The following is a 17,769-nucleotide window of genomic DNA, read 5'->3' as shown; positions in this document are numbered from 1 at the left end:
GTGCCGTTATATTTTTCAATATATGTACCTCAGGCCATTTTGAATATGCGTCGACTAAAACGAAAAAATTATATCCCAGGAAAGGTCTCGCAAAATCGATATGTATTCTATGCATTGGAGCTTCAGAAGGTTCCCATATGCTGTTCTACCTTCCTCGGGTTATTTTTGAAACTATTACATTGAACACAATTTTGTATTAATTTTGTATTAATTTTTCAATGTCTGAGTCTATACCCAGCCACCAGCAATATCCCCTCGCTAAATTTTTCATCTTAACAATACCAAAATGGCCTACGTGCAATTCTTGTAAAACTTTGAATCTTAAAGTTTTTGGAATTATTGTTTTGTGACCACGTGAAACGACGTTTCCTTGTATCGAAAATTCTTGTTGGTTTATATGCCATCGTTCGTTCTCTGGAATTTCTTTGCCTTCTGCTAACAACATACGTAACTTTCTCAAGGCAGGATCATTTTCAGTTTCTTTTGCTAACTGATCGCTTGTAACCGGTAATGATTCAATTGTTTCCAATTGAAATACATCAACTGTATCGTAAATGTTTTCATTATTTTGTATAGGTACCGTGATAAACAAACTGCGTTACCATGTAATTCTGATTTTCTATATTTGATTTCGTACGTAAATCCTCTTAAAAAAATTGCGTAATGTTGCATTCGCATTGCAGAATATACTGGCAACTTTTTTTCAGGTGAAAAGATTTGTACCAACGGACGATGGTCTGTAATTAGTAAAAATTTTCTCCCCTATAAATACTGGTGAAATTTTTTAATCCCATATATAATACTATAAGCTTCCTTATCGATTTGCGCGTATTTCTTTTGAGTCTCAGATAGCGCTCGTGAGACGAATTGAATGGGTCTCTCTGAACCATCTGGATATAGATGGGATAGAACTGCCCCTACACCGTATGGACTCGCGTCCGTTGCTAACACAAGAGGTAAATCTGGGTTGAAATGTACTAAAACTCGTTCATTTTGAAATTCTTTTTTCGCTTTCACGAACGCTTTCTCACATTCTGTGACCATACAAATTTAAAATGTTTTTTTAACAAATTATTTAACGGTCCCAAAATCGTACTTAAATTTGGAATAAATCTGCTGTAATAATTTATCATTTCTATGAATGATCTTAATTCTATTATGGCTTTCGGACGCTCCATTTTATCAATCGTCTCAATTTTACTTTGACTTTTATAGATACCATCCTTATCTATTGTATAACCACAATAATCGATTTATTTTTGAAAAAATTGACATTTATCGACATTAATTTTTAAATTGTAGTCATTCAACCTTTGAAAAACTGATTCGATTCTTTGTAAATGTTCTGTGTCCGATCTACCAGTTATTTTAATGTCGTCTAGAAAAACGGTTACACCATCTATTCCTTTCAATATACTTTCAATTTCCCTTTGCCATATTGCTGGCGCAGATGCCACTCCATACATTAATCTAGTCGATTTGTACAATCCCTTATGTGTGTTTAACGTTAAAAGTTCTTGACATTCTTTTTTAATTTCCATTTATAAATACGTTTGTTGGAGATCTATTTTGGAGAAGGTTACTCCCCTAGTCATTGATGCAAAAAGTTCATCAATGGTGGGCAGAGGGTGCTCATCAATGATTAGTTGTGGATTTAATGTACCGCTGTAATCTCCACAAATTCTAATTTTATTATTTGACTTCAACATATGTAATCTCCACAAATTCTAATTTTATTATTTGACTTCAACATATGTAATCTCCACAAATTCTAATTTTATTATTTGACTTCAACACAGATACAATTGGTGTAGCCCATTTTGAGGAATTTACTTTTTCCAAAATCCCTTTCTTTTCCAGATCTTCCAACTCCTTTTCTACTAACAATATAAGTTTGAAAGGAACTTGTCTTGCTTTCAAAAATACTAGAGTTGCCTCTTTTTTCAAATTTAAACTTGTTTGAATACCATTCATTGGTTTAAAATCTCCTGTTATTAAATTATGAAACTTTTTCAGTAAATTATTTAACTTCTCATTTCTATTTTCCAACCTACAATTAACCGAGTGAATATTTCCTACTCCTTCAAAAATTGAATTCAAATTCTTTATTTGATGCAGCCATTCTCGGTCCAAAAGAGGTTCTTTTTCGATATCAGTCAAATATAAATTTAAATTGTATACTTTATTATCGAATTCTACTTTAACTATCATAAATCCTTCTGTGTTTACTCTCTTATTACAATATGATATTAATTATAAATCACTTTCATGGATAGACGAATATGGAAATAATATTTTCGCTTGGTTTATATTCATAATCGTTACTGCGGAACCACTATCTATTTCAAATCTCAGATATTTCTTATTTACCTTTAAGGTCACGTACAACTTATCTCGCGCGTAGACTTGTTCCAAGTGTAAAATTTCTTCTAAACGGTTTGTTTGATTTCACTGTTTAAAACATACTTTTTGTAAGTGTCCTTTTACGCCACAACCATTGCATCGGACTTTCCTATTTAATGTACACCTTGTTGCTAGGTGTGCACCTCTGCATCTATAACATTTAAATTCGAATTTACATTATAAGTTTTATTTACATTTGTATTGGCACTCGTATTCTTATTGAATTTGAAATTGGAAACTTTGTTCCCGGTATTACCTTTCTCTATGTATGACTCTATGTTTGACTTATCTTTGTATTTGTGTTTTTGCTGCTTCTTGTTTTGTAAATATGTTTTGTAAATATGGTCGCTGTTTCTCCTTGTAGTTGTTTCGCGCCTTTTTCCGATAACTCCATTGTCGTAGCCGCCTGAACTGCCGTATCGTAGTCTAATTCCTTTTTTTCTAGAAGCCTCGCTTGCATCCTTTTATCCCGTAGACCAAATACAAATTGGTTTCGAAGAGCTGTTTTTAGGTACGTTCCAAAGTTGCAGTGTATGCTGAGCTTGTGTAAAACCGATGCGAATTGCTGTATCGATTCTCTTTCCATTTGTTTACGTTGATGAAAACGAAAATTTTCAATTTCTAACGGTGCTAGATCGTAAAAATCCGTTAGGTTTTCGTTATCATTTTATAATCTTTCTTGAACGGATTCTCTAGGTCAAATCTGTCGCAAAGGACATCGAAAGCATTCGGTCCGATGTAATGTAATAAATACGATACCTTCTTTTCCTTTGGAATATTAAAAATTGAAAAAGCTTCTTCGAGTCATTGATGCCATCGTTTCCACGTAGTAGTTTCTGGATCGAAAGGCTCGATTGTAAACGAACTAGGAATCTGTGCCGTTGGAACTTGTGTGGCTGGTAGTGCCATATTTTTCGCACAACAATCACTGAAAACTTTTTCTTATTTCACTCGAAACGTATAACGTAACGTTGACACATGTACTTCTTCTTTGTACTAATGGAAAGTCACGAACTTTTTTTTTTCTTCTTTCTAATCCCATCCTCATCGCCAACTGTTGTGTATTTTTGAGGCACGTGGAAGAAAATGAACAGTGATTACGTTGAACTAATCTAGTGATTTATTAACTCTAACTGACTTATACATTTCGAACAACCAGGAGCCGTGAAGGTACTCGCTCCAAAAGTCGCCGGCAGACAAACCCGCCGAAAATGCGACACCACACACTCGTTCCAGATGGCACCAATCAAAGCGCTCGCATAATTTAAACCTAACCTAACCCAACATATACATACATATATACATACATATATATCTACATATATACATACGTACATACATACATACGTACGTACATATATACATAAATTACATATGAAAAATATAAAAATATATATACAGTGTATCCCAGAACTGCCGTACCGCTCGTTGTCAATGTATTCTCCGTGAAATTTTAAGATGAAAAGCTCTTTGCCAAAAAGCGATCCGATGAGTAGAATTTGAACTGTGAGCTATTGAAGTTAACGAATGGGCGTATGCGGAATTCGCGCGGTCATGATCGGCACAACGGCGCGCGGCACTTTAGACATTTGCATTGTGTCAGAGCGTTTCTCATTACTCTGCTTTGTATTTCATTTAATTAATTAGTTAAAAACACTTTTTATACTTTCAAAATAATTATGAGTTATTTAAAAATTTTTTAATTTTAAAGCAATAATAAAGTATTTAAAATATTTGTAACATACTTACATAATTTTGACATTTTTAAAACCATTTTATTCGTTCGTTAAACAATTTTTATCGTTTTTGAACAATTTGCAAATGTTTTAAACAATTTTTAAACTATCAAAATAGATTGATGTATTTTAAACAATTTTTGATTCTGAAAGAAGAATCTTTTTATAATCGTCTTAGAATTTCACGGAGAATACGTTGACAATGGTACGGCAGTTCTGGGACACCCTATATATACACAAATAAAAAAAAGTTGCATCACCGCGGTTCTAGGGGTTCCTGACCCTTTACATAAAAATGGAATAGAGATACAAAAACAACATTTCAGCTCTCTTTATTGCTCATGAAAACAAAAAATTGCAAGTTGTACAATAATAATCTAGACTTTCTGAATTTGTGTCCCAGATTGCAGCATACACCAGTACCTCTAATACCCGGTAACGTCTTCTTGCATTGATGTATGCCTGTATTCGTCGTGGCATACTGTCCACTAGATCATCAAGGCACTGTTGGTCCAGATTGTCCCACTCCTCAATGGCGATTCGACATAGATTTCTCAGATTGATTGGCGAGTCATCTCGTCCAAAAACAGCCTTTTCAATGTATCCCAAGCATGTTCGATAGGGTTCATGTCTGGAGAACATGCTGGCCATTCTAATCTAGCAATTTCGTTATCATGAAGGAACGCATTCACAAGATGTGTTCGATGAGCGCGAGAATTGTCGTCCATTAAGACGAATCCCTCTCCGAAATGCTGCCGATATGGTTGCACTATACGGAGGATGTCATCTCTGTATCGTATAGCCGTTTGATTGCCTTCAGTGATCACCAGTGACGTACGGTAGCCCCACATAATGCCACCCCAAAACATCAGGAAACCACCACCTTGTTGCACTCGCTAGACAGTGTGTCTAAGACGTTCAGGCTGACCAGGCTGCCTCCAAAAACGTCTCCGACGATTGTCTGGTTGAAGGCATATGCGAGTCTCTGTGAATAGAACTTGATGCCAATTCTGACGTCCATTCAGCATGTTGTTGGGCCCACCTGTACAGCGCTGCATGGTGTCTAGGTGTCAAAGTTGGACCTCGCCATGGACGTCGGGAGTGAAATTGCATATCATGCAGCCTATTTCATACAGTTTGAGTCGAAACACGACGTCCTGTGACTGCACGAAAATCATTATTCAGCATGGTGGCGTTCCTCTCAGGATTCCTCCGAGCTGAAATCCGTAAGTAGCGGTCATCAGCTGCAGTAGTAGCCTTTGGACGGCCTGAGCGAGGCAAGTCATCGATAGTTCCTTTATCTCTGTACCTCCTTCATGTCCGAACAACATCGCTTTGGTTCACTCTGAGACGTCTGGAAACTTCCCTTGATGAGAGCCCTTCCTGACATAACGTAACAATGCGGATACGATCAAACTTCGGAATTGACCTTTTAGGCATGGCAGAACTACAGACAACACAAGTAGTGTACTTCCTTCCTGGTGTCATGACTGGAACTGATCGGCTGTCTTACCCACTCCGTCGCATAGACACTGCTCATGCATGGTTGTTTACATCTTTGTGCGGGTTGAGTGACATCTATGAACAATCTAAAGGATTGTGTTATTGATGCAATATACACATTCAATGTCAGTGTTCAGGAGAGCTTGAAACCGAGGTGATGCAACACTTTTTTGTGTGTGTGTGTGTGTGTGTGTGTGTGTGTGTGTGTGTGTGCGCGCGCGCGCGCGCGCGCGTGCGTGCGTGCGTGCGTGCGTGCGTGCGTGTGTATATACATGTATATTAGAATCCGCCAATGTCCGCACATCTAAATGTCGTAACGTCTCCGTCGAATCTGGTACGATGTATCGTTTGTCATCGTACGTTTGTCTCAGAGCGATTTTCGACTCGGACACCGTATACTTGGTGTAATTTAGATCTTATACATGATTGGCCATGAGTCATTTCGCTCTCTTCATTCAAGTACCACGTGCATCGTCTATAATCATCGAACGTTATTGTTCGTGCTACGACGTTACTCTTTATATCATTCACCTTTTTGATATCCTTTTTACCGTCAACCCTCATCGCGTACATTTTTGCTCTGAGTTCGACAAATTCCGTCATTATCGCACCATTATTTTCATTCTTCATTAGGCTCGATACTTTTTTATTCACGAGAGGCATCCTGTATGCATTGTTCGTCGGATAATTGCTCGTGTCGAATCTAGCGATATCGCATTTTATACACATCGTCGCACTCGATGTGGTATATGAGACTGTCCGTGTCGATGTACATGATCTTACATTTCTCGCGATACAGCGGTGACACGTATTCATGGTGAAATTCGTACAAGTAGATTTTCGATATGTCAAGTATATACATACTCACATAAATAAGCTTGTTGAATTTCACCTCGAGTTTACGCAGTTTGATGGCGAATAAGTTTTCTATAAAAATGCTGCGGTTATGGAAATTTGGTTTCGCGATCATCTACGCATCATATCGTCCATCTCATTTCGTTATCAATTTTATATCTATGTGATTCCGAACATTTTCCATTTTATCGAATATCGCGTTGTTCATCAATTTATAAAAATTTTTCTCGAAATCATTTTTCGCGTACGTTTTAGAATACGTTTTAAAATACGCACGGGGCATTACATAATTCAAATGTGTATTGAGTTCAATGTAATCGCGAAACCAGGCAGATTGAGCAAATTGTAGTACGCGGTGTATCTTTGCGATACGAAGACGTGGTGCGGACATTGCTGCAGGTTGCAATAGTGGATGATGTACCGCTTCTTATCGTATAGCGTCGCGAGAAGTTTATCCTGCCGCGTGCTGAATGGTTTCGCGCGTCGCACAAAAAGGTAAGTCAATGTGTCGGTCGTACAGATGATGCAAATACTCGAGATCGATCTCGAGAATATAACCCGTAGGCGAATCCGGAGCGATCGTGCTCGCGTCAAAGTTTGCAACGTCTTCAACCGGGTGGGACCATCAGGCACTCATAGCGTTTGAACAGAGGAAAACCTTTAAGTAACCGCTGTGAATGGCTGTGGTCAATCGCAACATGGTCAAACGCTTTCATCATAAGGGTCTTTGTATCACTATCTCTTCTATTCTTTTGTGAATTATGTCCTAACCTTTCCTCGTTGATTAGTTATGAAAACTAAACACTGTAATAATTACGATTGAGGAATTTTTCACTGACATCCTTCGTTTCAAGTCTTACTATTTCAGTTTTAACTATTAACATTAAATTTAATAAATTTGCTATCTATGATTGAAATATCTTTTTATTAACTATGATTTATTGCCACTATGATTATTTAGAAGAACTTTGTCGACATAATTGCATTAATTAACAAATTGAAAAAATCTCCTTCTGTTGATGATTATTCACTAAAGTAATCATTCTTATTGTCAGAACAGAAGAAACTTCCTCCAATAAATTTAATTTTTAATTCTAAAGTTTAATTCTTTCCCTATTTCTATTTTACGATTTTGCAGGTTCTAGCAAATCAAAACTAATAACAAATAATAATAATACATAACTGAGTATTAATAATTAACAAGTTTAAATGGATTACAGCAACAACGATCAAGATAATAATTTTCTATTTATTTATGAGAGATTACTGAATAGTAAGACTCTCTTTTAGTTCATAACGCGTTAGATGCCGCGTGATTACGATAGGAAAAATTTAAGAAATTTAACAGTTCGATACAAAGTAACAGTTAAAAACATAATTTCTATACATCAATAATTCAGTTCAAAACAAATCTGACATACTTGATTTATTATTAGAAACTGACGTACTCGATCTGTACTCTGTTCTGTCATAAGTGAAATACAAAGCTAATTAATGATTGAAACAAATTAAAGTTAACTTCTTTGAATATTATGTGATCACCTTATAACGAAGGTCCACCTTGTTTCAATGCACCGCCATTTTGTGAAGAAGAATCAGCTATGGTTATTGATTAAATACTAAAACTCTGCATTTATTTCCGAACATTCTTTGCACCTTTATTGACAAAATAAATATTATTAATACAATTTATATGTTTGATTCTTTGATAATCCCTCTCTCTCTGCTACAAACCGTTCTTTGTATCGCCCTTAACTCTCGGCTTCCCGAGGAGTATTGCCGCGAATAAGTCCCAGTTGCGCACAAATAAATCGGACACAACAAGTTAAATGGATCGGACATAGGTCCAAACGGACACAATAAGGAACGGACACAAGATGATTGAAATCAGACACAGTGAAAATCGGACACAATGGCAATCGGACACATTGAAAGTCGGACACAGTACTAATTGGACACAGTAGGAAATGGACACACGGTAGCTGCAATCGGACACAATAGGAAACGGACACACAGTGATTGCAATCGGATATAGTGGCAATCGGACACATTGAAAATCGGACACAATACCAATCGGACACAGTGCCAATCGGACACCGTACGAAATGGACGCACGAATAGTTAAATAGATAAATAGATAAAAGAATCTGACAAAAAGAAATTTAAATTTTGTACATATAAATGTGTTGAAGAATCAAGAATAATTTTTTAGCAAAATTAATACGTTAAAAATTAATACGGTTATATAACAATATGAATCTAGCAAATAATTAGACAAAACAAGCAACTAGAGAAGCGTGCTTGTCTTCGCGTAGATATTTTTTGCAACACATTTCATTTTATTTACTCTTTCTTTACATTCTGTTTATAATTTCGATGCGTTTCAAATGCGTGTTCTTTAAATATGTTAACGACAACAATTAGTATTTGATACAAATTGTTCTATTGCTTATCATTCTCCGTTATTTAAGATCGTTTTACGAAGTTTATGATTGAAACGGAATTTTTACGGAAAATTATTTATTGATGCTGATAATAGTGATGTACTGAGATGATCTTCGGAGCTAGTACGTTCTTCGAAGCTGTGATGGCTTTCTTAAAGTTGGTATGCTTTTTTGACTCAGTACACTCTTCAGAGCTGGTTTGCTCTTTGAAGCTGGTACGTTCTTCGGAGCTAGTACGTTTTTCGGAGCTGTAAATTAAATATTTCTTTCAATAGCAATTAGAATAGAAAATAGATAATTTTTTGTTTTTATTTTCAGTTAAAATCACTTTAGTGTTTTCCTTCACGAACTTGTACAACTGTCCTTTAACGCCTTTTCCTGGACCAACATCACCTCAGAACAAATCCTGTCCTTTTTCATTAGCTCACTTGGACTTGATGGCAAAAAGATTTATTAATTTTACCACGATTATTTAATTTTATCAATTTTTATCATTTTACAACAAAATGTTCCGTTGATTAACATAATCAAATCACATAATTATAATTGGTTTTAGATGTTTCGATTCATTTTTGAATCATTTTCAATGAAGATATAAGTTAACAAAAGTATCATATTAAATTATTAGAAGCGGCTATAATAGATGATGTGTGATCTCATAGTTTTTTCATAAAGTATATTAAAATTAAAAAATTAAAAAAATAAAGAATAATTTTTTATTTATTAATTATAATTAATTGAAGTATTATTATCCAAGGCCGATTAATTATACAATATTTAATACATTATATAAAAATCAGTTTTTAACTAATTTTTTACATTATTTTTAACAATATTATTATATAAATTAATATAATGAAACTAATATAATGAACAAATGAGATCAGAGTCTAATTAGAGTCGGCACAGTAAATAAGAGCAAATTAAATTTAAATAAGATAAATCTTTATTTCCTTAATAAATAAAATAATATATTTCCTACAGGAATATATTATTTTATTATTTCTTATTTTATTTCATTTTTGTCCCTTTGTTAATTTTATTTTAATTTATTAATTATACGGAGTTCTTAAATTGTATTGTTTTTAAGTATTATTATGTTTCTTTCTTATTTATATAATTTTGACATTTATAAATATAATATAATTTATATAGTTATTTTTTAAAAATCTATTTTTATTTTCTTGTAAACTATTATTACTTTATTAATTTTTATTTGCTATGCCGTACGAATTTCCTAATACTAATAACATTTTGGGATAAGAAGGAAAGCGAAATATATTCACTGTGAGTTTAATAATATCTTATCGGTATATTTCTCATTTTGTTTTCTACTTTGGCCGCAACTTTTCGAAGAAAGTACGTAATAAATTTTTCCTACCCCCGCTAATTTCCATAAGATCGTCGGTCTTTAATAGTATCTCATTGGTGGCGACGACAATAATAATGACGTTTCTTAGAAATTAATTTCTAAGTATCGGATTTTGAATCGTAATATCTCCGCTCATACGACACGGAAAGGAAAACTAAAAATACCTTTATTATATAATTCGAACCTAAGCTATCGATTGCGCCCATTCAGAAATTGATCGGTTCAATCGTTACTGAGATCCGATAATGTTGATGGTTAGCAACTTGTCAGCTCGTGTGAAGAGACACAGCCGGTCTCTCGCTCGTGAAGCACTGACGCTCACACTTGGCGACGAGCCACAACCGTGTTTCTTGATAAGTTTTAAAAATATTGTTTTTAAAAGAAAAGTATAACACAAATCTATACGTCGCAAGAACATTACTGCATGTCATTTCTCGCCTATGACGTCATAAACCAGTATGGCTGCAGCAAAAGAACTGAGTCTTAAAATATATATTTATTAATAATGGCGCTAGAAATTTCACAATTTTTGAAGGTCCGCTTTTTTTTGTTCTGTCCATGTAATCAGCGTCATCTGCCCAATTTGGACATAATGTTCCTCATTGTTTTAATATTTTCTCCCCCGATCTTTGACATTTTTTGAATCTGCAAAATATATACACTTTGAGTAATTGTAAAGTATACGCATAAATTACACATATTTATTGAACGTCTTTATATAGGGTAATTAAAAAAATTTATGGCTAATTTATATTTATATCCTTTAAATGTATTATACATAATGACGAGAATTTTTCTGACATTTGAGCAAGAAAAAAATGTATTCTGACTTGATTTATAAACAAATAAAATCTTGGCTGCAGTTATATATATTTACTCTTAATATTTGCAATAAAAACATACGCAACAGATTTTTATTTTTTATGAAATTATTTGTTTATTTATACAAGACCTAAACAAACAAAAATTACGTAAAACTTTTGCAATTTAATATATATAATTTTTTTCAAAAATTGTTTAGGAATGAAAAAAAATATAAAAAGTATCACAAAAATCCTACAATTTATTTCTTTTAAAGTATTTCACTGATTAATGATTTGCGACGTATTCTTTCTTTATGTTGGTCATATGGCTACAAAAAATATTACATATATTCTAATTTGTTGCGCAAAGAATAATTACATAATATTCCTTTTTTTAACATAATAACGCAGTCAGAAATGTTCGGTTGACGAGACGTCGAATCAACGTCGAAAATCGAAGTAAAAAATTTGGTCGATTTGACATCGAAAGCATATTAAATATTAATTTTGCTTTAATCGACACACTGAGAGATCAATATTACAGCAATATCGACATTCTTATTAACTCAGTTGTCAACCTACTCTGTAACAGATTCGAGGCCCTACAGGTGGAGCTGGATGATGATGTTGAGGAGTACTGAAATAAGATAAAAACTGCACTAACGAGTGTGACGGAACAGGTGGTTGGTTTTAAGCACACAAAGGAATGGATGACAGCGAATATCCGGGAACTCATAAAGCAGAGAAGGAATTTGAAACTTAAATTGAACAACAGCATGAACACGAGCCGAAAAAGTCGAACTTCAAATGGCATACCAAGTCAAAGATTGAGAAGTAAAAGAGTGCTAAGATGAAGCATCATCACAATTTAAGAACGTATAATTAATAAATTAAAATAAAATTAACAAAGAGACAAACGGAAAAGTATAAGACGCTGGTCGAAATATTCTTTGTGATTAGAATTCTTACCAAAGCATTAGAATACATTTAGAAATATACGAAAAGTGTATTGGATTATCAGATGTGCTGACATTTAAACAGCGTCTCATATCATACTCATTTGGACTGTATCTATTTATTTAAAAATCATACATTTTTTTTATATTATCGCCAATGCCTAGAACTCTTTAGAAAACGTTTTGACATGTTATAATGAATATGTTCAGGACTATACGAAAAGTATATTTGTTAAATCAAAACTCTGAATTATTAGCTTTCAACTCAGTTTGTTTATTGCACTGATAATTAACTTCAACTTATTTAAAATTTTTTTTGTTTTTATAGAGAGAACTCTTTAGAAACTATAATATTTTTTATAAACTATAATTTTTCAAAATCTTACGTTTGCAAGCGTCGGAACTCGTTTAGGATAAAATGAGCCGCCGCGTGAACTTGGCGTCCACTTTGTCCAAACCGATTTTTTCGCTTTAATGCAAAAATTATTTGTTTATCTATCAGGAAAATCTATAATATACGTGACCTGTAAAACTATTAAAAAGGAAGCCAGAACTCTTAATAATTTGTACGATTTTTTCTACAAAATGAGACGCCAGCTTTACATACACTTTTTTTGTTCTTTTGTCGGTAAGATTAAAATATTTACTATAATAATATTGTATATTAACTCTGAATCACTTAGTTATTAAAATATAATTAATTTATTTGTTAAAACTATTGTTTGAAAAAGTATTTGTTGATATTTGTTCTAAAAAGAAAAATAAAAAAAACTATATTAAAAACTATAATTTTAGTTAATATCTAAATATTATTAAAAATATTAGAAATAATTTGTTTTAATATAAGGGACATTTTTTAAATTAACTAAACAATTAAATAATATTAATTAAATTAACTAAATACCCAGATAGCAAGATGTCATCAATATAATGTCTATTTTAAGCCATTAATATATTGATAATATCATCAAATTCACGTCATAAAAGACGTCAAAAAGGAACACATAATGACGTGTATAAGTGACAGACCGATAATGTGATACTTATAACGACAAAATAACGATTACATTCCGATATTGACTGCTAGTATTAAAAATCTATAATACGTGATTTTTCACAAAAAATAAGTAAAAAAAAATGAAAAAATAAAAAAAGTGAAAGTGCTAAAAACATCTTTTATCTTCTATCGCCGCATCTTTCTAAAACAACCCACGGTCCTTACTTGGGACCCTGCTCGATGCTGTTTAACTTGCATATTGGATGAAACCTGCTACTGAAATGATGATATAAATGAATTTGGGATCTTGACATAAAATATAATAGATCTGGTTAATGAATGTTACTATGTTGTATAAATAATTTCAATTTTAAAATCTCGATTGTATATATAATTTTTGTAGATAATTTAAGTATATAGAGCCGTGAATTTATATTATTTTTAATAAGAATCATTGTTTTTATAAAATTGTTTATAAATTGTTGTATATAATTGTCACGGCTATCTAAATTTTAAAAGCTTTAAATAAAAGAATGCGTATTGTAAGATAATATATTGATTTATTGATTTATCGATTGAATTCTTGTTGGTACCAGGCTATGCCTGTTGGCAACGAGGATTCGGATGACACCTTGGGAAAGAACATTCCCTCTCTTAATTAATGAAAGAAAGAAGTAGTGAGAAGCTTGCGCGGGGGTTCTGACCATTTCTACCTATAAATATGCGTGTGGAAAAGCAGCAGCGGATTGATTTATTGTTCGTTCTCGATTCTCAGGTCGCGGTTATCAGTTAGTACAAGGAGTAATTATTATCAGATAAACAGGCAGTAAGATAGTCAGATTAATAGATCGTAACATTGGTCCGATCAGTTCGTTTCGTCTTAAGTCGTGCGTGATCAACCTTAGGATTGAATTTTTAAATTTATAATCAATTTCTGTAATAATTCTCTTAGGAGAAATTTTAAATAGATTTTAAAGATAACTCAACTTAATAAAGGTAATTTTTAAATTAAAACAAACTAAATTAAAATCCTTTTCCTTTGTCCCTAAAATTAAAAGAATTGTAAATCAACTTAAAATTAAAATAAATAAACAAAGTTTTTAAAAGTTTTTAAAAGTTAAATAAAATATCCGAATTATAATCAAATTAATAAAAGATCCGCGATATAAAATTTATAAAATTCGTTTTCTATTCAGGATCGATTAATTCACAAACCGGTCCAATCCCAGGGTAAACTTAAATGTATTAAACGGACAATCAGCACGTGACATAATTGTTGTATATAATTATTGTTTATAAAATGCTTTATAAAAATTGTTTATAAATTGTTGTATATATTTTATTTATTTGTTTATGAATTTATTAATAATTATATATTAAATATCGGAAATATTTTTCTTATTTATATATTAAAATTAATTAAGAAAGATAGTAAATAATAATGTTATTTTATTTATTCATTAAAAATGACTTAAAAATAATGAAAATATATTTATGACGATAATATTTCGTGACAAATGTTATGTTTATTTTACATCATTATTTGGTATACTGACGTAGAATGACGAAAAATGACCTTAAATCATCATCATAACGTCATCTTGCTATTTGGGTAATTACTTTAAATTAAATAATTAATTAAAAATAGACATTCAGCGGATTTTTATATTTACATATTTGTACAAAATATATATTATAATAATTTTACAGAAATATGTAAAAGTTTTGAAAATAGATTGATAATAATGCTGCACGTCATCAATTCGGCAACTTAAGATCCAACATCATATTGCTAATTTTGCTATAAGTTCGAGAGAGAAAAACAGAACAGATCATATATTCTTTTCTACCACTCGAAGCCTGACTCGGCTAGCCTGGCGGGCCATCGTGTTTACGCAGCGTTACGCCGTACACGAACATGGGCTCATGCTTCAATGTGTGTGTCAGCACTGAACCGTGAGTCTATATCCGTGTACGCGCACCGGCAGGAATGGGTGGTGTCTTGCGCTCGGCGCGTGGCTGCTACACATACATACGAAGCGCGCACGTCCGTGTCTCCGCGGAGCGCGAAGGAGACGCGGAGCGAAGGGAAAAAAGAATAGAGGCAATTCGATGTTGCATCCTTAACACAAGATGAAAGCAGCAACACGCATGATCGAAAGAGAAAGCATAATCCGACGTGATGCCGATTTCGGTGTTCCTTCGCTGTCTCACACTCGACGCTAGTGCGAGTGAGAGACCGCGGTGTCTCTATACGTCGCGTTTTTTTTTCTTCCATCTCGTTCTGATTAATTATTGATTATTTAATGATTATTTATTTATTTAATTGATTGTTTTAATATGATTAATTGTTTAATTATCGCGTAATAATTCTTTTATTATATATTTTAAAAAAAAGTTATGTGTAAAATTATAACTATCATTGCGGATTTTGATATTGAATGTCTTACATCTATCTTACATCTGAAGCAACCGATATTAAAAATTATTTAAAATAATGAATTGACGAAATTTTTTTATTATATATTAAAAATAATAAAAAAATGTTGCGAATTATAAATAATCATTAAATAATCAATAATTAATCAGAACGAGATGGAAGAAAGAAAAACGCGATGTATAGAGACATTGAATTGCCTCCACTATTTTTTCCCTTCGCTCCGCGTCTCATTCGCGCTCCACGAAGCACGGACGTACGCGTGTATGTGTAGCGACCGCGCGCTGAGCGCAGGACACCATTCCTGCCGGTGCGTGTACACGAACATGGGCTTATACTTCAATGTGTGTGTCATGGGTGCATACATTGAACCGTGAGTTTATCCGTGTACGTTGCATAGTGTCAGTTTCGACTACCCTCGGACGGTAGAAAAGAATAGGACTACTATCCTATTCTCTCACTCGAAGCGCTGCGCAAGGAGAATAGAGATATTATCATACTCTCTCGCACTTGACGCTGCGAGAAAAGGATAGAGATACTATCGTACTCTCTCGCTGCGCTGTACGATGTTCGGCGTCTCCTACGTTCTCGGTTATCGCTCGCTATTGTTGACATATAGCGTATCCATTGAAAAAAAAATAAACAGTATTAATAATATGAATGAATTGCAGAATTATACGAAATTGATATTACGAAAATCCTTTTATATGATTATTATATTTTACATATAATATTTATTACAATAAGTAATATATAACTTTATGTATAAAAATTGTAAACAATATAATAAATAAGAATACATATAAAATTATTTTCTTAATCAATTGCATAATATATATTTGCACAATATATATTTTGTTATTTTCTTAAAAATTTCTTAAAAATTATTTTCTTAAAAATAAATTAAAATTAATTTATTATGTTTTAATTAATAATAATTACAATGTCGACGAGATTATTGCACAACATATAAAATAATCAATTTGATGTATTATGTTTTTTTTTATTTAGTATAAGCGAAAATATACATTGAACTTTGAATACTTGAATGAGAAACTCTTAAATTTTTAAAAATTATCATTATTTTATAAAAATTAAATTATCCTGAGGAAAAAATAGCAGAATTTTTATTTAAAAATATATAAAAACTTAAATTTATTGGTACATTGATTCCGTTAAGGATTACATTTATTTTTTTAATTCTTACATTCACAATAAAAACATTATGAAAAACTTCTAGATTTATCTAATCACATTTCAAAATAATACAAGGAATTTAGCAAGATTTACAACCTGAATCAAAAATTACCTAAATAGATAAGTAGAAGCGTGCTTTACAATCGAAATGTAATTTTTTCGCAGAAAAAATTTTTTCGTTTCGCTGAAAGAGTCGCAATCTTCTTACTCGATCCGCATAAAATGCCGCGAGTAATATTTAAAATTTTTGTAGATCGTTCCGCTCAAAAAGCCGCGATCTTCTTACTCGATTGGCACAAAGTGCCGCGAGTAAATGTAAAGAAATGTTTTTAGATTGTACCGCTGAAAGAGTCGCAATCCTTCTGTGTGTACTCGTTCCGCATGTACTGTCGCGAGTATAAGTATCTAAATGTTAAAAAATTTTTAAATCTTTGTATATTTTTAAATTTCTGTGTAGGTTTATAATGACTTTTTGAAAGTCTTAATCGCTCTCCTAACCAAAGTAAATCTTTATGTATCTTAATTTTCATCATATAATATGCCAAATTTTTTCGATGAATGCTAAGTTTCATGCTGAAACCAATTTGGATACTTTGTGTGTACAGCTTGTATCATGAATGGAAATAGAGTATCTAATATGTTATAATTTCCTCTCATATTAGAATAACCTGCATCAAATACTGTATTCATTAATCGAAATACAAATGAAAATTTTTCTGTAGGTACACATAGATGTCCTAATTCCTAGTCATCACTGGTCTCATATGCTCGAAAATATATTAATATTTGTCTTGCATCTATCAGTTTGTGATTTGTATTAATAAATGAAATATGACATTGATCACAATTTGATTTTGCAACACATTTTTTAGCAACAAATCCTGCAAAATATTCAATAGCAGACGCTTCTAGAGTTTCATTATTTGTATATGATGCGTCAATAACAATTTTTTTAACATTTATCGGTATTTTGTTCATCATCATTTTCATAATCGTTAGATGCATTAATTGTTGTATCGAATGTTACTCGATGAAGAGATGTAGATGTATTCATATTTGGAAATAA

At 32.5% G+C, this 17,769-nt stretch overlaps 2 protein-coding genes across 10 annotated transcripts in view; one reads left to right on the top strand and one right to left on the bottom strand.

Moving 5' to 3' along the window:
• The window catches only part of LOC148937254 (uncharacterized), a 204,789-nt gene that overhangs the window by 12,210 nt on the left and 174,810 nt on the right, over nt 1-17,769 (top strand). Inside the window, exon 6 of one of the 8 annotated variants that reach the window (XR_016138507.1) lies at nt 11,709-17,277. The exons of the other annotated variants lie outside the window; for them this stretch is intronic. The gene's annotated coding sequence lies outside the window, so the exon portion shown is untranslated. Of the gene's footprint in view, nt 1-11,708; nt 17,278-17,769 lie in introns of those variants that run through there. 8 annotated transcript variants of the gene reach the window in all.
• LOC105429948 (uncharacterized) overlaps nt 8,211-17,769 on the bottom strand; it is a 191,295-nt gene continuing 181,736 nt past the window's right edge. Inside the window, exon 18 of one of the 2 annotated variants that reach the window (XM_089073466.1) lies at nt 8,211-10,958. In XM_089073466.1, coding sequence (XP_088929592.1) covers nt 10,884-10,958 — 75 coding nt within the window. In that variant the 3' untranslated portion in view covers nt 8,211-10,883. The remainder of the gene's footprint in view (nt 10,959-17,769) is intronic. The other variant, XM_089073471.1, reaches the window with a different exon arrangement.

Source organism: Pogonomyrmex barbatus, unplaced genomic scaffold (assembly GCF_055798465.1).
Source record: "Pogonomyrmex barbatus isolate J1 unplaced genomic scaffold, ASM5579846v1 scaffold15, whole genome shotgun sequence".
In the NCBI taxonomy this organism is placed as follows: domain Eukaryota; kingdom Metazoa; phylum Arthropoda; class Insecta; order Hymenoptera; family Formicidae; genus Pogonomyrmex; species Pogonomyrmex barbatus.
The sequence above is the reverse complement of the archived record's forward strand: the minus strand, read 5'-3'. Positions and strand labels throughout refer to the sequence as shown.